We start from the raw sequence: 23461 nt of genomic DNA, 5'->3' as shown, positions 1-23461 counted from the left end.
CAGTTATTCAGGCTTCTACAAAAATGCTTTTGTAGTTGCCTTCAAGGGCTAGGAGTTTATTGGCAATTATTTCACTCATGTATTGCCAGACTTTTACTGTAGCCCAAGACTTTACAGCCTTCTCTCCATTTTCATTTCATCTGGTAACCTCATAATACTCTTCCAAAAATTTGCTGGTGAGGAAAAGATGCTTTCCCATCTCACTAGATCTATATTTTATTAAAATAGGAAAGATTATCATCTCTGCAAAAAATCTGCCATCATTAATTCTCTCTTATTTTTCCTCCTTTTTACAAAGACTCTTTTATCTTGTTTCTTGGGGAGCAGAATAGGTTGTTGGAGGGGATTGTTCTCCCTGATTTGAAGAATTAGAAATAGATACCATCTAGATATTTGGTTAAAAGTATAACTTGTTTAGCTGTTCTATTCTCCTTGGAGTTTACCATTCTAGCATTTCCAATCTACTGCATACTTATAAGGCTACGGGGATCCTAACAGATGCTAGATAATGCTGTAAAGAGGAGAAAGTGCTGCGGAATACATTTCCATTCTTGACTAGTGAGAAGGAGCTAGGTCTCTCATTTCATGCGAGATTTTTGTAAACTGCTTCATTGATACTACATATAAGCACTTGTGACTATTAAGTACATAAAGTCCCCGTGGTTCATGCAGTGATTTATACACAGGAGTTTAATAGTACCTACCATGTAGGAAAATCAATTACTCAGTCTCATTTATTTTTTTTGCAGCAAGCCTACTTCTTCTCTGAAAGTTGAATGAAAAATTTAAATTCTGTCAAGAGTGCATAAATGTCTATGCTGCCATTTAAAAATCTGTTGACATTTCACACATGAATAGTATACTCCCAGATGAATTTTGTGCATTTCTGGAAACAAAGAGATGCATCAACAAGTGCTAGTTGTTTCCTAAATGTGATTGTCAGCATTCATTTATATAGATCTGAAATATGGGGAGGTGTTTATTTTGAAGCATATGTGAGTAGATTGGTTCTTTCCTCGTAAGAAAAAAAAAAGTCAAAGGTAGCTGCCATTTGCCCAAGGATTTCAGAAACAAGGGAAAGACCCCTCTAGACTTTGCACCAAAAATGTCTAGGAGCCACCAGGAATCTGCACTTCCTCCTTCATTGGCTGAACAGAAGCAAGAGAAGATCAAATTTGCCTAACTGGATGTAAGTGCTTACTTTGTTTGGATGTTATCAGATGAATTTCTTTCCACTGCCTTATCCATTCACTCTCCATCCCTTAGGCATGTTCTTTTTTTAGTTTGAAAGTTTGAGGACAGTGACTTCTCTTCTGAGAGTAATGAGTGCTGTTTTGGGAGACAATTACTTGAAAGTGGGATATAGATAGCAACAGAGGCTCTTTTTCTGGAGCAGGAATGCACAGGAACGCAGTTCTGGCTGGCTTGGCACAAGGGGGTGTGGCCTAATATGCAAATGAGTTCATACCAATCAGACACTTTGATGCTGACTCCATGACCTGTCACCATGCAATAAAAGGTTGCAAATATTGCTGCTTAACCTCTCTCCATGCTGTTCTGAGCTGCCATTGCTACTTGCTCACAAGTTAGGGAGAAGTAATATCTCCTTGTGGACTACTAATTATTGACTTGTTTACTTCTCTGTATGTGGGCATCAATAGCCAAGGAGGCTTGCAAGGGAATCTGAGTTACACCCTTTCTAAACCCATTGACTTGAAAAGACTTAGGATATAATTATGTTTAGGAGTGCGCTGTTAAAGTAGCATGTGGGAATCATACTCTATTCCCTCCTCTAGAGGGAAGAGTATGTGTATGCTTGCAAGCAGGAGAGGGCAGTGAACTTGATGTGTGGGGCACTAGAATTATTAACCTCCATTTGGGTGTAATGGTTAGGAGTGCAGACTCTAATTTGGGAGAATTGGGTTTGATTCCCTACTCCTTCACCAGCACCTGCTGGTGTGACTTTCAGTCAGTCACAAGTTCTTTCAGAGCTGTTCTCTCAGCTCCACCTACCTCACAGGGTGTCTGTTCTGGGGAAAGAAAGGGGAAGGAGATTGTAAGCCACTATGAGACTCTGAGTGAAGGGTGGGGTATAAATCCAATCTCTGCTTCTTCTCATCCAGGTTGAGCCTAGAGTTCTTGCAGAATTGCCACTGATCTCCAAACTACAGAGGTCTGTTTCTCTAGAGAAAATGGCAACTTCAGAGGATAAGTGAAACAGAAGTCCCTCCCCAGTATGACCCCTCAGACCTCCAGAAATTCCTAAGCCAGAACTGGTAACTGTAGCAGGGGGCACTTGAGGTAATTTTGCCCTGAAACCTGGAACCAACAGGCCCTGATCTCCACAGCCCCACCCCTTCAACTTGGTTTACAGTTTCTTGGAGTGAGAAGATCTAGTACAAAGATTATATAAAGAATTGGCTATGCACATGGCTTTGAAAATGGCACTCCCATTCCTTGAACCTGTGCTCCCAATTCCCAACACACACCTACAAGGAACCCAGACAGTGAAGAACAGATCTGCTCTTCTGGCTTTCCCAAGTCAAAGCATCTTACTCTCCCCAGGAATCTTGAATATCTTTCTTGTCTTGTAGGATGTTCGTGTTCTTTTTGGGGTCTGGGTTGTAATACCTTCTTCCCAACCCTCCTCCATTCCTGCCACATATATGTTTAACACACCCTTTTCACCTCGCACAGGGAAGGCAGAGTCATCATGTCAGTGAAGAGAGTAGCTCAAACACATCTACTGCTGCGCTAAGCGTGCAGTGGGGCAGGAGGGTAATAACATTAACCTCTTTCCGTCAGGAGCATCCATAGGGAATTAATCGTAAGCAGAAACATGTAGCTCCAGCAATGGCTGGCCAGATGACATATCACACACATAAAAAAAGGGTGGGAGGCTGGGAGCATCTTGCATCCCTTAAGCTTCTTCCTCAGAGAGAGAGCGCCCTCCTTGCTTTTTATAACATACTCTGCGGCGCGCTCCCGTCTCCCGTTACTGCAGCTGGCTTCTGTGCGCGAGCGCGCCATGCAGCGGTTCACCCTTACAATCGCTTTTCCTTAATTCCTCTAAACCAGTCCGGCGGACGGATAAAAACTAAAACAGCGCGATTGCAAAAAGGTCTCCTTCTCTCGCTCCCTGTGCTGCGTTGCGGAGGGATCTCTCAGCTTCCCCCTTTAGAAAACGGAAAAGAGGAGGGGTGTGTGCGCGCGCGCGATGCGGATCTCTTGAAGCTCCGTGGCCGTTACTTTAGGAGAGGGAGAAAAGGCGAGGAGATTGTGGGTGTACACCCGCGAAGGGAGACTTAGTCCCCTTACAGGGGGAGGTGTGGCTGTTGGCACCAAAAGAAGGGGGAAGAGGAACTAGAAAGAAGGGCATGTGGGGGAAAAAAGCTGACTGGGTGAGGGGCTGAAGTGGCGGTGAGTCACCTAGGGAAGGGAGAATGAAGGACGAGGTTTGAGAACTAGGCAACGGGGTGGGGATGGTACTAGCAGTAGTTGAGCTACCTTAAAAGAGAGAGAGAGAAGTGGGAAAGGGCACCTCTATTTAGGTGCTGTTCGTGAGAGCGGCAGAGAGCGCCCCGGTTTCCTGGGAAGGTAGGGGAGGTTGCCAGGGCTCTTTCCTGTCTGCAAGAAAAATCAGGGCTAGCTCAGAGAAAGGAAGAGTGATTTTTCTCTGGGCTGGGCTTGGCTGAACGGTTGTGCATGTGAGGGAGGGAGACTTGTTGGGGGCTGGTAAGGGAGAATGACGTTTCTCCCTTCCCTTTCGTTTGCACGCGCTTGCTGGATCAGGGGGTAATTAGCTTAAGAGAGTTTCACTGGCGTTTCTTCCCCTGGAGCACGGTTGCTTGCTTGCTGGTGCTGCAGCCCGAGGCGGAGGGGGGTGCCTGCGTGCGCGGCTGATGTAGGCTCTTGGTAGGGTCGCTCCTTTCTTTCTCCTCTTCCTTCCTCTTCAGCGCGGAGAGAGGAGGAAGAAAGAGTCTTTCGGAGACGTCGGTGGAAATTAAAACAATAATGATTGCCGACCGCTTCTTTTATCGTTCCCTTTCTGGATGAGGAGCAGAAAGCCCCTTTGGCCAATGTTCTGACTACTTTTTAATTTTTTTTGGAGAACTGCCTTGGATATATATATTTTTTTCTTGAAATCGTGGAGTGGAGTATTTCGGGGAATTACTACAACGAAAGGAACAGAAACTCTCCGTTTTGTATCTTTTAAAACCCGATTTTTTGGGGTGGGTGGGAGAAATACCTCTTAATTATAAAGCATGGAGAACGAAATATTCACGCCTCTGTTGGAGCTCTTCATGTCTAGTCCTCTTGTTACCTGGGTAAGCATTTATTCCTCACTCCCTGACAGATCTTTTTAAAAGGATCATGCTGTAGGAACTGAAATTGAGTCAATATCATGCTAATTATGTTTTAGGTTAAGACGTTTGGACCCTTAGCTGGAGGAAATGGAACCAACTTGGAGGAGTATGTTGCACTTGTGGATGGAATTTTCTTGAATGAAGTCATGCTGCAAATGTAAGTTATCTTGTTCCTCTGTATTTTCGTTTCTTACAGAATACTGTTAACTATAGTGATTGGTCTAAGAATGTATGAAGGGTTGTGACCATATTTTCAGATTGCATAGGAATATGTTGCTACACTTTTTATGATAGAGTACTATCACATAGACACAGGCTGCTGTTTTTCTGAGAAAGTTGTATGCGTTCATTCAAAGAGAAGTGGAGAATCATGAAATATTAGACAGAAGAAGCATCTCTGTTGTTGGGCAAAGAGCTAAGCACATGTAACAGTAAACAATTTTTAGTTCCTACAGGACACAGGAAGACCACTTTATATTTGGTTGTTAAACTCATACATTTAAATGGAAAAACAAACTGGATTACCTTCCATGACCCAGTCTTTAAGTTTAATAGGGTAATTTCTGTACTTCTAGTCAATGGTACTGGCATTTGTTAAAGTGCAATTATAGTCCGGTCCTATCTTCATCTGTTTCCAAGAACATTCACTCTAACTGCAGTCTACATTGAGTTATTTTGAATTATTTTATGCTGTGATGTGATAAATTTGAAATATCGCAAGATAAAATGATGGTATGGTTTGCAGGCATGTCTACTGAGAAATGAAAGTACTGATTTTGTTTCAATTGGCATAATTTGATAGCAAACACTACAAACAGCGGTCTGTCCCTGGTCTGTAGTCACATGGCAAAGCTAACAGAAATTGATGAATAATTAAATCATAGGTGAGCATGTTGGACTCTCACTGATATTGTACAAAAAAGTCATATGCTATACCATTGGAAAATACCTAGATAAACTGAGCATTTTAAGTAGAGAGTTGTGGAAATAATTTTTACTGTAGGAAGAAAGTGCTCTTTGAAGCTGTATGTTGGCTCCATTAGATTAAACATTGCCACAACAAGTGGTCTACTCATACCTTACAAAAGAGTGTGTGTGTTTAGTATTGGATTGCTTTAAACTTGTAGGAAAGACTCTGATATGAAACCTTCAAGCTTTGATCTGATAGTTTTGTGAAATCTCTTGTGCTGTACTGTCACCGAAGAATCACTATTTGCAGGCTGTTGTGGCCCAATATGTGGAAATTGTCTTGTATGAATAGACATTTGTGAGTTGAACGACAAGATGATGCAAGGAAGAATTTGACATTAACTCTTCCAGCTTAAGTGCATTTGAAGGCTATATAATGAAGATGTTTGTATTTAGCAGAGAACATATTTATAACTGACACTGGGGTGGATCCTACCTTCCATTCCACTTGGCAAAGTTTGAAGCCTTCCTCTAGCCTAAGAAAGCCTTCCTCCACTTTAAGGGGCTTTTCCATTGCAGTAGAGGACCACCTAAGTTGGAGGCAGGGTGATTGGATCTATCCCATTGGAACTAACATAAGATAATATTGGTTTTTAAGAGCTATGAAGAGCTGTATTATTTAAAAACTCATTAATGAAATTGTACACATCATTGTAGAGTCAATAAAGCTATATCAATTATGTTGTCACTTGTTGGTTGTGAGGAGGGTTTTTCACTTGTTTTGTGGTCTGTTCTATCAAGGTTACTGTGGTTGATGAGCTTTGCAGGAATGATGAGCAATTAGGGTGTGCTGGAATATTTACAGATTCAATTACCTTTCAGAATGCTTTGGTATAAGAGTAGGATTTTGGTGCTGTTTGATTAATGGTCTAGTCTGGAATAGTAGACTGGCTGGATCTGTTGCTACACTAAACTTTTAATGCGTTTCTGTATGATCTAGAGCAGGAGTGTTGAACTCATTTATTATGAGGGCCGAATCTGCCATAAATGAGACCTTGTTGGGCCGGGTCATATGTGTATCTATTTAAGATTAGGTAAAAAATACCTTAAAACATTAGCACTCGTTGGTCTTAAAGGTGCTTTCTTTGTATCTCTCCCATGGGATCCAGGGAACTGGGTAAAGGAAGCTCTGGCTCTTTCCTTCCTTCCCCAGGGGCCCAGGAGGGGGAGGAGCCTCAGCCAATAGAAGGAAGAGAGCTTTGGTTCAGTAGCTCTGCTGTGTAATTGAGAGAGCCTGGCAAAGCAAGCTCTCCCCCCCTTCCTCCCAAGAGAGGAGCCTCAGCTAATGGAGAAAATAGAGGTTTTGCTCTATAGCTCCTGTGAGATTGAACAAGCCTTGCAAAGCAAGCTGTTATGCAGAAGGAAGCAGATGACAGCCAGTTGTTTGGGGGCCTGATAGGAGCCCTCTGGGGACATGATTTGGCCCCCAGGCCACATGTTTGACACCCTTGCTCTAGAGATGGTGCTGAAATGGCAAGAGAAGCAGTCTTAGGAGGCATGAGCATGAATTAGTTTCCCATTAATAATCATTAGCAAAGCTATTGTAGTTTGGTTGAAGACTTATAAAAGCAATTTTAATTAATAATTGTTTCATGGTATAATCAGCCCTCCAATCTAAAGGGTTTTGTTTGACTTTCATAGGAGTTTTGTTGACAAATCCTTTGCACCTGAGATTTCAACTGAAGTAGTTTCTGTCTGCATCAGCTAGGTCAAATCAGCATGTTGTTTTTATACAAAAAGAGACTTTCCCCCCTCATGCAGTGGCCCCAAAGCTGTTATATCTGCATATATAATATTAATATAGTAAAATCAGCCAGTATCATAATGCCCCTGTATAAATTGATGGTGTGGTCTCATTTGGAATACTGTGTGCAATTCTGGTCACTGCACCTCAAAAAGGATATTATAACACTGGAAAAAATGCAGAAAAGGGCAACTAGAATGATTACAGGTTTGGAACACTTTCCCTATGAAGAAAGGTTAAAATGCTTGGGGCTCTTTAGCTTGGAGAAATGTCGACTGCGGGGTGACATGATAGAGGTTTACAAGATTATGCATGGGATGGAGAAGGTAGAGAAAGAAATACTTTTCTCTCTTTCTCACAATACAAGAACTCATGGGCATTCAATGAAATTGCTGAGCAGTCGGGTTAGAACGGATAAAAGGAGGTACTTCTTCACCCAAAGGGTTATTAACATGTGGAATTCACTGCCACAGGAGGTGGTGGCAGCTACAAGCATAGCCAGCTTCAAGAGGGGTTTAGATAAAAATATGGAGCAGATGTCCATCAGTGGCTATTAGCCACAGCGTGTGTGTGTGTGTATATATATATATATATATATATATATATATATATATATATATATATATATATATATATATATAAATTTTTGGCCACTGTATGACACAGACTGGATGGGCCATTGGCCTGATCCAACATGGCTTCTCTTATGTTCTTATCTGCTCAGCATGCAGAAGGTTCATTTGCTGCCTTCAGTTTAAAGGATTGAGTAGTAGTTAGAATCATAGAGTTGGAAGGGACCTCCAGGGTCACCTAGTCCAACCCCTTGCACAGTACAGAAACTTCACAAATACTTCTCCCAAACACTTACATCCCCAGTGCCCATGCTCCATGTCCAGAAGATGGCAAAAACTTCAGGATCACTTACCAAACTGGCTTGGAGAAAAAATTGCTGCCTGACCCCAAAGTGTGAATTAGCATTTCCCTGGTGTGTAAGAAAGGACCACAAGAACTGAGCACTGATGCATCCCTTCCTGCCCTCCTTCTTGTGATCTGCCTAATTCACAGAATCAGCATTTCTGTCAGATGGCCATCTAGCCTCTACTTAAAAACCTCCAAGGGAGGAGAACCCACCACCTCCCGAGGAAGCCTGTTCCAACTGAGGAACCGCTCTAGCTGTCAGGAAGTTCTTCCTAATGTTTAGCTGGAAACTCGTTTGATTTAATTTCAACCCCTTTGTTATGGTCCAACCTTTGGGGGCAACAGAAAACAATTTTGTACCATCCTCTATATCAGGGGTGGCCAACGGTAGCTCTCCAGATGTTTTTTGCCTACAACTCCCATCAGCCCCAGCCATTAGCCATGCCGGCTGGGGCTGATGGGAGTTGTAGGCGCAGAGTGGTAAAGCAGCAGTACTGTGGTCTGAACTCTTTGCTCATGATTCCGGCCGAAGCTGGATTCAGGTAGCCGGCCCAAGGTTGACTCAGCCTTCCATCCTTCTGAGGTCAGTAAAATGAGTACCCAGCTTGCTGAGGGGAAAGTGTAAAAGACTGGGGAAGGCAATGGCAAACCACCTCATAAAAAGTCTGCCATGAAAACATTGTGAAAGCAACGTCACCACAGAGTTCGAAATGACTGGTGCTTGCACAGGGGACCTTTTATTTCCTTTCCCAATATATTATCATCTGCAAATTTAATAGGCATTCCCTCTATTCCTTCCTCCAAATCATTTATAAAGATGTTGAACAAAACAGGTCCCAGGACAGATTCTTGAGGCACTCCATATGTCACTCCTTTCCAAGAGGCTGAGGAACCATTCACAAGTACTCCTTGGGTGCAATAGATCCATCTAACATTAACAGGATCCAAACTACATTTTACCAACTTATCAACAAGGATAGTATGTGGAACCTTATCAAAAGCCTTACTGAAATCAAGATAATAAACTATGTCTTCAGCATTCCACCTGATCCAGCAAGGTAGTAACTTTGATGTGAAAGATTTCAGCCTGAGACCCTGTAGAGCTCCTGCTAGTCGAAGTAGAAAATACTGAAGAAACAATGGTTCAGTTCAGTATAAGTCAGCTTCATAGGTACATTTATATGTAACATAATTACTTCCAGTGGAAGTCAGTTATAAAGCACCAGAACAACTACTGAAAATGTGCCAGAACAGTCACTGTAGTCTAGGCATCCCTAAGAGAGAGAATGGATAGAAGATACTGGGGAAAGAATAGAGCTGTGTGTGGTTTTTTTATAGGCGAGGCAGGTCGCCTGTGATGATATTGGATTTATATCCCGCCCTCCACTCCGAAGAGTCTCAGAGCGGCTCACAATCTCCTTTATCTTCCTCCCCCACAACAGACACCCTGTGAGGTGGGTGGGGCTGAGAGGACTCACACAGCAGCTACCCTTTCAAGGACAACCTCTGCCAGAGCTATGGCTGACCCAAGGGCATTCCAGCAGGTGCAAGTGGAGGAGTGGGGATTCAAACCCGGTTCTCCCAGATAAGAGTCCATGCACTTAACCACTACATCAAACTGGCTCCCTATAATATGTAGGTCCAGCGTGAAAGGCTGTAAAATAAAAAAATAAAAAATTGAAAGTCAAAGTCAAATCCAGCATCTAGGCTTACTTTAAGGGAAGCCTTTCTTACAGTGCATTACAATGATCCTGCATTGTAGTCACACTAGCATAGATCAGTGTGACCATATCTGCTAAGTCTTGAATTAAAACTAATATTCAAACCAAAAAGAAACCTGCCTGTGCATTGGCGTAGCTGAGTCCAAAAGTACCCCTGATCTTTTCACTAAATTTTGTACAGATAAAATCATCGCATTCAAAGTTGATATTACAGTTTTTTTCTGTGCAACTGGCTTTTCCAATCTGCTCCAAGTAAAGAAACAGTAGCTTCTGGAGGGTTAACCAAATATAGAGCCTTATTTGAGAGTAAGGCTATGATATATCTCATTGTGTGCAGAGTAAATTTTTAGGTTGCAGGAATTATTGTCTTGCCTAAAAGTTCTAAATGAGTCCCTGAGAAGTTTTTTCATAATCCTGCATTCTGAGTCAAATCATTGATTACAGGTGGGATCAGGAGTACAAATTGGTTTGGCTGCTATAATGTACTGAGTGACAAGACGTGTTGAAGGCAACATACTTTATTGGCGAGTACATCACAAGGGAAGGACACGCGGGCCAGGTCCCGATTATATACATTCCCCGGAACAACCCTCCGTCTGGCCTGGTCCAATCCTGGCCAGTTAAACTTCCCACCACAGATCTTGATTGACGGAGCGTATTAGCGAGCTACGTCCGGGGACCCGTGGGCTTCCAGTGGTCGCCTCTGTAGCGTTTGCTGTATTGTAACCTTAAGACTGAAATGCAAGACATAACAGTCCTCCCCCCCCCCCCCAGTTCAGGACACAAAGTCTTTCAAGTAGGCTGGCGCCCTGCGTTCCCTGGTCAACCTCCTCGGGGTTATTTGGGGAGTTGGAGCGGCCGCTGTGGCTGGCAGGGCGACGCCGGAAGAGCACTGTCTGCCGCTTGTTGCTCTTCCGGAATCCCCCCTCTGGGGGGGTCGCTCCCTCTGCTGTGGTGCTCTTCCACCCGTATAGTCGGTGTGGCCGGCATCAGCTGGGTAGCTTCCAGGGGTGTTGCTGTCAGTTCTCCCCCGCTCCCCCTCCCCCAATTTCTGTTGGTTCCTCCGGCAAAGTGCGGTGGTGCAGCTGGTCGATATGCCTCCTTAGGATCTGGCCCCCCTCTGACAAGACCTCATAAGAGCGGGACCCAGTCACCCGCAGCACCCAGGCGGCTAACCACTCTGGGCCTTTTGCAAAGTTCTTAGCATACACCGGATCCCCAGGAAAGAACCCCCTAGCGACTTCCCTGGTTTCGGGGGAACTGCGGAGGTCCGTGGCCCGGTCAGGATGCAACCTGTCTAGCCTCGTGATCAACATCCTCCCCATTAGTAACTCGGCAGGGCTTAACCTGGTGACGGGGTTGGGGGTGATTCTGTTATCGAATAGGAAAGCTGCCAGGCGGTGGTCCCAATCTCCCTGTACAATCCCCCCAGGGCCTCTTTAGTGGTGCACACCATGTGCTCTGCTTGGCCATTGGTGGCCGGATGGAAGGGGGCGGACCGAATGTGCTGTATGAGGTATCTATTCAAGAACTCCCGGAATTCCCGGGAGGTGAAAGTGGTCCCATTGTCCGTGATGAGGGTATCGGGAATCCCATGCATGCAAAAGACCCTACGCAAGGCTCTGACCGCTGCCGCAGTGGAGGTTGAAGCTACAGGAATAACTTCCAACCACTTGGTGTATGCATCTACAAGAATAAAGAATATTTGGCCCTGGTATGGCCCCGCAAAGTCTAGGTGTAACCGGGACCATGGCCTCCTATTGGACTCCCAGCAGTGGACAGGGGCACTGGGCGGATCAGACCGGGACTCTTGGCAGGGTCGGCACCTTCGAACCCACCCTTAAATCTTCGTCCATTCCCAGCCACCATACATAGCTGTGTGCCAGGGCCTTCATCCGCACTATTCCTGGATGTGTTTCGTGTAGGGCTTCCAGCACTTGTTTCCTCAATGGGGGGGGGGGGGACCACCACCCTGCTTCCCCAGAGAAGGCACCCCTTGTGCATGGACAGTTCTTCTCTGCATGATGCGAATGCCCGGAATTCTGTATCTTGTTTGCCTCCAGGCCATCCCCTTCCCACCCAGTCTAAAACACGGGTGAGGATGTGGTCTCTACCCATGGCCTTAGCTACCTCGGCGGCATGGAGGGGCCTCTCCGGTAGAGTCTCTATAAGCATCATATGGTGGGCCGGGTCTATAGAGGGCAGTGGCAGGCAGCTGAGGACGTCAGCGTGTCCCATAGCTTTGCCCGGGCGGTGGACCAGGGCATATGTGTACGAATTGAGGAACTGATTCCACCGCAGGACGTGCTGTGACAGAATTTGCGGCGTCTGGTGGTTTGTGGCCAACTGGCCCAGTAGCAGCTTATGGTCTGTGGCAATCGTGAAACGCCTACCGTACAGGTAGTTGTTGAATTTATGCACACCCGCCACTGTTACCAAGGCCTCCTTGTCTATCGCGTAATTGCCTTGAATAATAGGCCACAGGAACCTCCCTCCCGTCCGGGAGTTGGTGCCCCAGGACGGCACCCACCCCATACGGGGAAGCATCGCAAGCCAGAATCACTGGTAAGGATTCGTCAAAATGGTGGAGCACCTTGCTGGAAACTAGTAGGTCCTTGACTGCCTGAAAAGCGGCGGCCTGCTTCTTTCCCCGGACCCACAGGGCGTTTTTATCTAGGAGCCTATGAAGGCGTTCTGCAATGGCCGCTTTGTGGGGCAAAAATGAATTATAGAAATTTAATAATCCCAAGAAACTTTGTAACTCCATCTTGCATGTGGGGGCTGGGGCGTGGACAATAGCCCTGGTCTTGTCGGCCGTCGGGTGGATGCCCGCGGCATCTACTGCAAACCCCAAGAACTCTACCCTCGACATCCTGAGGGAACACTTCTCCCGCTTTACTTTAAGTCCCGCTGCCTGGAAACGGAGTACCTCACACAGACGGCTGCTGAACTCCTCAGCGTTCGGGGCAGTGATCAAAACATCGTCGAAAACCAGCTGCACCCCTGGGATCCCTTTGAGAAGAGAATCCATTATGCTCTGAAAAATCCCTGGAGCCACACTAACCCCAAATTGCAACCGCCGCTCCCGAAAAGCTCCCCTGTGGGTCACAATGGTCTGGGCTTCTGCTGTCTCGGCATCCACCCGGAGTTGCTGGTACGCCTGGGCCAAGTCCAGTTTCCCAAAAACCTTAGAGCCTGCTAGTGCTGCCAGCACGTGGCTGACCACCGGCACGGGGTATGGATTGTCCTGAAGTGCCTTATTTATTGTGCACTTATAGTCAGCACAGATGCGCACATCTCCATTAGGCTTCACTGGAGTGACTATGGGTGTTTCCCAGGCAGCGTAGGAAACTGGTTCTAGCACTCCCTGGGCTGTCAGGTGGTCTAGCTCCGCTTCTATTTTTGGCTTAAGAGCGAACGGAACTCACTTGGCCTTCAGCCTTATCGGTCTCACGGGGGGATCGAGGGGTAAGGTGATGGGAGGCCCTTTGTAGCACCCCAGGGACCCATCAAACACTTCCGGAAATTCCAGGCACACGTTCTCGAAATTTTGCGTTTGCAGCTGCTGCACCCCCCACTATCTGAATACCAAGCGGTCAAAACCAGGCCAGCCCCAGTAATGTGGTGAGCTGGCGTTTGACCACGAGTATGTCCAGTTTGCCCCAGACGAATTGATCCCTCAGGGCTTCATCCAGCTTGTTGAAGCTGCAGTTCCCCACAAGTTGAAGGAGGGCGGCCAGGTAGACTGCAGCCGTCTCTCCCACCCCTTGATCCCTCTTGTGGAAGAGAAATCGGTGGGCAATGATGGATTGCTGGGGCAAGAAGTGCCCGGTCAGGATTCTGACTATCTCCTCGTACATTTTCTCTGTGATCTTTGCGGGGGCTGAGAGGCCCTTTGCGATCTCGAATGTGGCCTCTCCACAGACACTCAGGAGCACATCTCTCTTACGGCTGTCATCCGTGATCATGTTCGCTCGTAGGTAGCAGTCGATCCGCTCCATGTAGGTCTCCTACCTATCGGGGTTGGCGGGGTCGAACTCTGTAAGGTGGCCCATCGTCACACTCGGGTTAGCCATGGCGGCGGTGGCGGCGGGCACTTCAGTCTCCCTAGACTGCGTGCCTTCCTCATTTCCGGCCAGGTCTGCGAAGTCCTGCTTGGGGAGTTACTTGGCTAGGATCCCACCTTTGTCGCCACTGTAATGTACTGAGTGACGAGACGTGTTGAAGGGAACATACTTTATTGGCGAGTACATCACAAGGGAAGGACACGCGGGCCGGGTCCCAATTCTATACATTCCCCAGAACAACCCTCCGTCTGGCCTGGTCCAATCCTGGCCAGTTAAACTTCCCACCACAGATCTTGATTGGTGGAGCGTATTAGCGAGCTACATCTGGGGACCGTGGGCTTCCACTGGTCGCCTCTGTAGCGTTTGCTGTGTTGTAACCTTAAGACTGAAATGCAAGACATAATAGCTGCAGAGTTATAGGAAGCAATTATCTGAGCATAGGCTAGGTTGGCCTCCTCCATAGAACATTTTTGGCAATAATTGTTCTAAACTCCAACATTCTGTCTGATTGAAATAAACAGAGTAACTCGTTGTCAGTTTGGGTAGTCCAATTTGATTCTTTTAACAGAGCTCTGGGAAACACTAGCAGGGGATAGAGGTACTGGCATATGAGTTATAAGAGAGTTGTCATGAAGTGTCAACAGGAGAGGCTGAGAGTGTGAAATGTTCAATCCCAAAGCTATGGAAAATCTCATTAAGCAGCCTAACATAATATTAAATAGACATAGGAGAAAGAATAAAACATAGAGTACCCCAACATGTGCGAAGGACTCCAAAGCACTGCCATGGACTGTTCAATGACAACTGTTTATATTTGCTGGGACAATTGTTTTTTGGGGAAGGAGTGCTATGAATTTTGTCACAGAAGCTCACTGAGTGACCATGGGGCCCATCACTCTCTTGACCTAACTTACCTCACATGGAGGTTGCTGTGAGGATGAAATGGAGGCAGGGAGGGCTATGTGGAAAACAGCTCTGGGTTCCCTCTCAAGGAGAAAAGCAGGATATAAATAAATAGGACAACCTCATCATAGTAGCTTCTATTTTGCAGCATTTAAATGAAAAACTCAAGGATGTTATATACATAAGAAGCTTTATTAATTGAACCCAAGTTCTGTACAGCAGAACTGCATTTGCAGTTGATATTACATCTTGGTTGCATCCACACATGGTTGCATATTGAGCAGTTATTTGCAGCTGGATTGGTTTGTCTACACAGGAAAATCTAGTTGTCAGTGATTGTCTTAACTTAACAACAGCACAATATCCAGTGATTTATACAGTCCTGCAGTGTTTGAAGAGGGCTTCTCTTAAATAAGTTTATAGCAACATTTGTTGTTTGTGGTTAGCCAGGCCAATAGTTTTTCCATATTTAGATCAGTTCATGAGTGAAACATCTTGTCAGGTGAAGGTTGTCATGAAATTTTCAGTCCTATGAAATCTTACTTCATTACCATTAATAGACTTCTGCTAGTAAATAATATCTTTCTCTGGAATTCAGCAGAAGCCTTCAAGACTTAGTGATCAAAGCTAGTCCAAAAGAATAGGTCTCCAAGCAGCTTTATTGGATTTGAAAGATGGAACTCTGTGTACTATGCCGTTGATCTCCTATCCATGGTTAGTAATTCTCAAGAACAATTCACTTTACATATCAGCTCTTTGTACAGTGCAGCCTCCCTCTAGTCCTGTTTGTTCTACCCAGTAACCCATGGATTCAGTATTGTGCAAATCTGGAAGTTGTCAGTAACCATTTTAACAGTGATGGTACTACTTGTGTTCTTATACAAAAGCCTAGCTCCCTAGGTTTAAATACCCAGTTCCTAGATAAGTGCAGATGAAGTAACAGTTAAATATAGGATGCCTTTAGTCAGTGTTCCCTCTATTTTTCCACCCTACTGAGTGGAACAGTCCACATCCTGAGTGGACTATAACTGCTGTAATCTTAAAATGGGCAATGGGCAGTTCAAGACCCTGCGTGGCTTTAGGTTAATGCTGAGTGGGGCCTCCTGTGTTAATGAGTAACTACTCATGTGCACCGCTTAGAGGAAACACTATTAGTAAGGTGTCTAATGTGGGCCTGCTAGATATGTAAGATGTCATGCTGGAGGAGAATTTTATGGCTACCATAGACTGCCAAAAAGAAGAAAGATCCAGTGAAGCCTGAACACTCCCTGGAAGCGAAAATCACTAAACTGAGACTACTGTACTTTGGTTTCATTATGAGACTGAACAAGTAGGAGAAGATCCCTTAAAGAGGCAGTAGTCCACCCTCTCTTGAAAAAACCAACATTAGACCCGGCCGAATTGGCACACTACCGGCTGGTATTGAATTTACTTTTTTTGGGTAAAATTATTGAGAGTGCAGTAGCACTACAGTTACAGAGCTTTCTGGAGGATGCTTCCATCCTAGATCCACACCAGTCCGGCTTTCGCCTGGGTCATGGGATGGAGACAGTACTGGTCGCCCTGATGGATGATCTCCAGTGACATCTGGATTGAGGCAGTTCGGCAGTATTGATGTTGTTGGACCTGTCAGCTGCGTTTGACACAGTTGACCATCAGCTGCTGATCCACCCCTTCGCTGATGCAGGGATTCACGGGTTGGCCTTGCATTGGCTCTCCTTCGTCTGCGGTCAGGGACAAAGGGTGGAGATTGGGGGACAATTGTCCCAGAGACATCTGCTTAACTGTGGTGTGTCTCAGGGGGCAGTGCTCTCCCCGATGTTGTTCAACATCTATATGCACCCCCTTGCCCAGATTGTCTGGAGATATGGGCTGGGTTGCCATCAGTACACTGATGACACCCGGCTCTGTCTACTGATGAATGGACGGCCAGCCTCTGCCTCAGAAAATCTAGACCTGGTGTTGCAACCTGTGGCAGGGTGGCTTGGGCTGAGTCATCTAAAGCTGAATCCAACGAAGACAGAGGTCCTTTGCCTGAGTTGCAGCGGTCCAGGAAGGGAAAGCCCCCTACCAGCTTTTGATGAGGAGGCACTAATAACAGCGCCGAGTCAGAAGCCTGGGGGTGCTGCTGGAGCCTACATTGGCAATGGAGGCCCAGATAGCAGCCACTGCCGAATCTGCCTTCTTCCATCTTAGGCAGGTAAGACAGTTGGTCCCCTTCCTTGAGCGTAGCGACCTGGCAACTGTGATCCATGTGACGGTCACTTCGAGATTAGACTACTGCAATGCCCTCTACATGGGGCTGCCCTTGTTTCGAATCCGGAAACTGCAGTTGGTGCAAAATGCAGCTGTTATTGGGCCTCTCTATACGGGAGCACATATAGCCAGGGCTGCCAATAGTATACTGGATTTGCTACAAGGTGCTGATCATTACCTTCAAAGCCCTATATGGCTGAGGACCTGTCTACCTTAGGGACTGTCTCTCTCCACATGTTCCCCAGAGGGTACTTAGATCTGGGATGCAGAATTTGTTGTCAATCCCTGGCCCGAGGAAGGTGAGACTGAAGTCTACTAGAAAGAAAGCCTTCTCAATTGCGGCCCACTACTGGTGGAACAAACTTTCAGAAGAAGTAAGGGCCTTGCGGGTCCTTGCCCAGTTCTGCAAGGCCTGTAGAATAGCACTATTTTGACTCACCTTCAGCTGAATAATAGTATAAGAGGATGCCCAGCATCACTGAACATACTGAAATTAATTATACTAGCACGAAAATTGTTTTAAGCTATTTAATTGTTATTATTAACTTGGTTTAATTGTTAAACTCTAATGCTTATATATTGTTTTATTCTTTTAATTTGATTGTTGTGAGCCGTCCTGAGCCTGCTTTGGCGGGGAGGGCGGGATAGAAATCCAATTAATAATAATAATAGTAATAGTAATAAGAGGCTGTGCACTTAGCCACTACACAAAACTAGTTTCATTTGAAGAACTGAAAATCAGTTGAAAAACAATTGAAAACCAGAGATTAAAATAAATACAAAATTAGACATGTTGGAAGATCAAAACAGTTCTCCTCCTCTTCCTCCGTTCAAACTGGATTCAGAAAAGGAAGAGGCACTAGAAATCATTTCGCAAATATATATCGGTTACGGGAGTATAAGAGAATTTCAGAAGGATGAATTTCTGTTTTATAGGGTACAGCAAAGCAAATGATCCAGGATCATTGTGTGGATCATTAAAAGCTATGGTTGGCTTTAAGTGAAATGGGTGTGCTACAACAACTAATTGTTTTGATGTGCAACCTGTACTCTGGACAAGAACCTACTGTTAGGACAGAATATGGAGAAATGGTATGTTCTACCTCAGAGGACATCTTGTGGGTGATTCCTAACCTTTTTACAGGGAGGCAGGAAATAGAATTTTTGTACTTCCTGCCTCAGTTCCTCAAGCATACCTCAGTTCTTTTCCTGCCTCTGAAAGGAGAGCATCTTTGTCAGGCTTCACCTTTCCATTGTCCAAATTTTTTGCTCTATTTCCCCATCATTTTTCAAATTCCTCTTTTTTTCTCCCCTACTGCCTTCTTTCACCCTCCTGCTCTGCTCCTTCACTCCCCTGTTACCTCAGCTTTCTTCTCTTCACTGACCACTTCTAACTATTGCTGTGATTCAGGTGGCCATTTTCTCATACCACTTAAGAGCAGGGGTGTCAAACTCTGTCTACCTCCCTTCCTCCCCAAGGAAGGAGCCTCAGCCAATGAAGAAAATAGAGGTTTTCTTTCAAGTCAGGCCCCCAGAGGGCTCCTTTAAGACCCCCAAGCAACTGGCTGTCATCTGCTTCCTTCTCCCTCTCTCTTGCTTCCGTCTGCATAACAGCTTACTTTGCAAGGCTTCCTCAATCACACAGGAGCTACAGAGCAAAACCTCTATTTTCTTCATTGGTTGAGGCTCCTTCCTTGGGGAGGAAGGGGGTAGGCAGAGTTTGCTTTACCAGGCTCTCAATTGCACAGCACAGCTACTGGGCCAAGATTCTCTTCCTTCTATTGGCTGAGGCTCCTCCTCCTCCTCCTGGTCCCCTGGGGGAAGGAAGGAAACAGCCAGAGCTTCCTTTGCCCAGTTCCCTGGATCCCATAGGAGAAATACAAAGGAAGAACCTTTAAGACCAATGAGTGTTAACATTTTAAGCAACTTTTAAAAAATATATATTTGTGTCAATTTATTGTCATCTGCAAACTTAGCCACTTTACTGCTTATTCCCAACTCCAAATCATTAATGAACAAGTTAAAAAGCATCAGAACCAGTACTGAGCCCTGCGGCACCCCCCTGCTTAACATCCTCCACTGAGAATATTGCCCATTTATACTCGCTCTGTTTCCTATTTAATTAATTATTTTATTCACAAGAGGACGTGTCCATTTACCCCATGACTCTCGAGCTTACTAAGGAGCCTTTGATGAGGAACTTTATCAAAAGCTTTTTGGAAGTCAATGTAAACAACATCTATCGGGTCCCCTTTGTCCACATGTTTGTTCACTCCCTCAAAGAACTCCAACAGGTTAGTGAGACAAGACCTTCCCTTACAGAACCCATGCTGAGTCTTCCTCAATAACTTGTTCATCAATGTGCCTACTAATTCTCTTTTTGATAACAGTTTCCACCAACTTTCCCGGTATTGAAGTCAGACTGACTGGCCTGTAATTTCCCGGATCTCCTCTGGAACCCTTTTTAAAGATGGGGGTGACATTTACTACCTTCCAGTCCTCAGAACAGAGGTAGATTTCAGTGAAAAATTACATCTTTTTGTCAGGAGATCTACAGTTTCAGGGACTTCCGGGGGAGAAAAATGTCGAGCTGAGCTGCTTCTCATAACGGGAGCAGGCTGGAACTTCTGTTCGGGGTAGTGGAAGAAAATTTAATGCCTACTGCCTACTTTTCTCAGTCAGAGAAACCACGAAACTTTGAGGAGATTTACCTTGGCTAAAAGGGAGGCCCAGGGGTCTCCTTTGAGGGATCTGTGGGAAGAGTTGCATTCTCATCATCTGCAGAAGTTTTCAGAGTCATTTATTTGACATAAGCTCGACAGGATCCTAACCTTCTTGGACATTGCTAAACATCTAAAGCTTTGCAAGACCGGTGGGAACTTGGATAATTGGAAGAGAAGGTACAAATTACCATCTTTCATTCTAGAACTATTTACAGCTTAATGGAATAAATTTAAAAGGTGGGAAAGGAAAATCTAGAAAGTCTGGAAGAAGAGGGGAGGAAGAGGTGAAATTTGGACTTTATAAATATAAAAGACAGTATTAAAAAGTGCTAAAAAGTGGAAAGGAATTTATTGTTTAGTCTACTTGCGGTTTTGAAAAAAGAGCACCATCGTCACAGACCTGCAGCACATTCAAGCAAGACAGGAAGTACATCAAATATCATGAGATCTCCTTACCAGTGTGAATGAGACTTCGTGGCAACAAATGCAGGAAGTAGTGAAAGGAAAACCTACTCTAGGAATTTACTACCATTGAGAAACATCGGCGGCCATTGCTGGGAGGTCAAAATAAAAACAATGTTTTTAAAGAATTCGGGACATTGAAAATTATTGGAGTTAACTGAGAAGAGGGTAAGAAGTTAAATACTATTGGTCATATTATTGGTGTAAACCTCGGATGTTTTTAAAAGGGGAAAAAAATTGTAAAGAGCAGTAAAAAGTTGCAACCGCCATTTTGGAAGATTTAAAAAATTTAAAAATAAATATCTTGACTTTGGGAGCTCCGAGGACGGCAAAATTGGGCTTGTTATAAAGGGCAAGTCCTACTCTTTTGAATCTGATAGTCGAATTGGAAATTGGTGAGGTCCAAATTTTCGTTGTTTTTTAAATGTCTGAACACAAGCAGCCCCGTACAAGGGCTACTTCATTGGAAAAAATGCAGGACCAATTGGAGGCAATGGAGGCCAGAATGATGAAAGGGCTAAGAGAGATGATAAATGAATCAGAAAAAAAATTATTGCAGAGATTAAAAAAGATATGGAAGGTCTCAGAAAGGAAACTGAGGAAACATCTAAGAAAGTGCAGGAGATAGAAGGCAGAATGAAAGTATATGATTCCACCTTGTTGAAAATGCAAGAAAAAATGACAATCCATGACTGCAAATTGATGGAGACTCAGATACGTCTGAGAGGAGTACCTGAGAAGGAGGATGGTGATTTAAAAGAATATATAATAAAAATAATTGTAGAATTTTTAGAGGAAGACCCTGAAGAGACTAAAAACATGTATGACTATATGTATATAAACTATATATATACTATATGTATAGAGTGAACTCACGTTATGCCAAGAAAAACAACTTACCAAGAGATGTTGTCATACGATATATGACAAAGGAAATGGTGGGAAGGATCATGAGTAAAACTTTGAAAAGACATTGATAGTGGGAGGCAGTAGAGTGAGATCATGAAGGAGCTGCCAAGGCAAGTGATAAATGATAGAAGAACATATAAAAAGATGACAAAAAAATTGAGAGACAATGGAATGAGGTTTAGCTGGATAATACCTGAAGGCTTGAGCTTTGAACTCCAAGGGAAAAGAATCACAATTACAAATGCACAGGATATGCGTAGATTTTTTGAGGAAAATAAAGAATTTGCACCATGATGGATTACAAATTATTGTCTTGGAATGTAAATGGACTAAATTCACCACAAAAAAGAAGTGCAACATTTCATTGGATTAAGAAAAAAACCTTAATCCAATGATAAATGAATCGGGGGGGGGGATTATTTATTTATTTGTTTGTTTGCAAGAAGTGCATATCAAACAAAAGGATTATAAATTTTTATGGAACAAACAATTGGGACTGAAATTTTTTTCATTGGCTGAACAGAAGAAAAGGAGAGTGGTTTTTTATATTAAACAAGAATTGGAGCCAAAATTAGTATTTAAAGATAAAGATGGAAGATTTGTAGCAGTAGATGGAAAAAAACGTTGTTATTGGGACTTTATGTGCCTAATGGTGCAAAGGATGTTTTTTTTAAAGACATTATACAACATCTTGATGAATTGACCTATGACCAAGTTTTGATAATGGGAGATTTTAATGGAACAGTTCAGAACTCATTGGTCAGGTCAGGAGGGGAAAAAAAACAATAGTAAAGAAGGAAAATTGCCAAAGTCTTTTTTTGAACTGGTTAAACAAGAAAATTTGGAAGATATATGGAGGAAATTTAACCCTAAAGTTCGGGACTATACTTTTTTTCTGCAAGACACAACTTTTTCTAGAAGTGACATGTTGTGGGGAACTAAAGATTTAGGTCTTATAACAAGGAAAATAAAGATCTTACCTAAAATTGGTGCTGATCATAAGCCAATAATGTGGATTACAAAATTGTCCAAGAAGGTGAGAAGATGGAGATTGTATGAAGATTTGCTACAGGATAAAGAAACAGTGACATACCTAGAAAATGAAACTAAAGCTTTTTTCCAAGTGAATGACAAAGAGGATATTGACTTTCAGACGGTCTGGGATGCCTATAAAGCACTAATGAGAGGAATGTTGATTATTTTGAATAATAAAGATAAGAGAGTAAAAGAAAAAACAGTTGTTGGACATTCAAAATGAAATAAAGAAAAAGAAAGGGGAGTTGAGAAAAAGGCCAGGGAAAAAGAAAATTTTAAGGGAAATTACAATTTTACAAACTCAGTTGAGACATTTGTTAAATAAAGAAGTGGAATGGAGTTTGAAAAGACTTCAGCAGAAATCCTTTGAGGGAGCAAATAAACCGGGAAAGTATTTGGCTTAGCAATTGAAGAAAAAGAGAGAAAATAGAATTATTAACAGAATTGTGGTAGATGGAAGAGAAGTGGTTACTCAAGATGGAATAAAAAGAGAATTTTTAAAGTACTATGCCAAGTTGTTTAAAGGTGTTAAAAAAAAGAAAGAGAAGATGGATGAGTATTTACAAAAGATAAAAATAGAGCCCTTAACTGAAAATATGCGAAAAGTTTTGAATGACCCAATTGAAAAAATAGAAATTGAAGCAGCAATTAACGCAATGAAGAATGGAAAAGCACCTGGGCCTGATGGATATACAGCTAAATATTAAAAACTTTTAAAGATGAGCTAATACCAAAATTGCAGAAGATGAATACGATAAGAATAAAAGGAAAAGTACCAAACACATGGAAAGAAGCTGTTATTTCGTTGATACCTAAGGAAGATAGAGATGTCACGAATGTAAAAAATTGCAGACCAATTTCGCTATTAAATAATGACTATAAAATATTTACAAGAATCTTGGCAGAACGACTTAAACAACATTTGATAAACTTTATAAAGGAAGATCAAGCAGGGTTTTTTCCCAAAAGACAAATAAGAGACAATATTAGAACTGTTGTAAATATTGTAGAATATTATGAAAGACATCCAGAAAAAGAAGTAGCATTATTCTTTGCAGATGCAGAGAAAGCATTTGATAATTTAAATTGGGACTTTGTTTGCAGTAATGGAAAAAATGGAGCTGGGTGAAAACTTTATAAGAATGATAAAATCAATATATTCTGAACAAAGTGCAAGGTTGTGTATAAACACAGATCTTACAGAAGATATGAAAATTAGCAAAGGTACTAGACAAGGCTGTCCGCTTTCACCATTTTTGTTTATAATGACTCTTGAAATATTATTGATGAAGATCCAAGAAGAGAAATAGAAGGATTAAGAATAAAAGGATTTACTTACAAATATAGAGCTTTTGCTGATGATATAAGGTTTATAAATGAAAACCCC

At 43.5% G+C, this 23461-nt stretch overlaps 1 protein-coding gene across 2 annotated transcripts in view; it reads left to right on the top strand.

Moving 5' to 3' along the window:
- Positions 1-2987: 2987 nt before the first annotated feature.
- Positions 2988-23461, top strand: part of CCDC88A (coiled-coil domain containing 88A) — a 201985-nt gene continuing 181511 nt past the window's right edge. The window contains exons 1-2 of one of the 2 annotated variants that reach the window (XM_060249345.1): positions 2988-4328; positions 4424-4524. In XM_060249345.1, coding sequence (XP_060105328.1) covers positions 4266-4328; positions 4424-4524 — 164 coding nt within the window. In that variant the 5' untranslated portion in view covers positions 2988-4265. The remainder of the gene's footprint in view (positions 4329-4423; positions 4525-23461) is intronic. The other variant, XM_060249353.1, reaches the window with a different exon arrangement.

The sequence above is a fragment of the Heteronotia binoei genome, chromosome 1 (genome assembly GCF_032191835.1).
Source record: "Heteronotia binoei isolate CCM8104 ecotype False Entrance Well chromosome 1, APGP_CSIRO_Hbin_v1, whole genome shotgun sequence".
NCBI classification, from domain to species: domain Eukaryota; kingdom Metazoa; phylum Chordata; class Lepidosauria; order Squamata; family Gekkonidae; genus Heteronotia; species Heteronotia binoei.
Note: the sequence above shows the minus strand (reverse complement) of the source record. Positions and strands in the feature narration are given on the sequence as shown.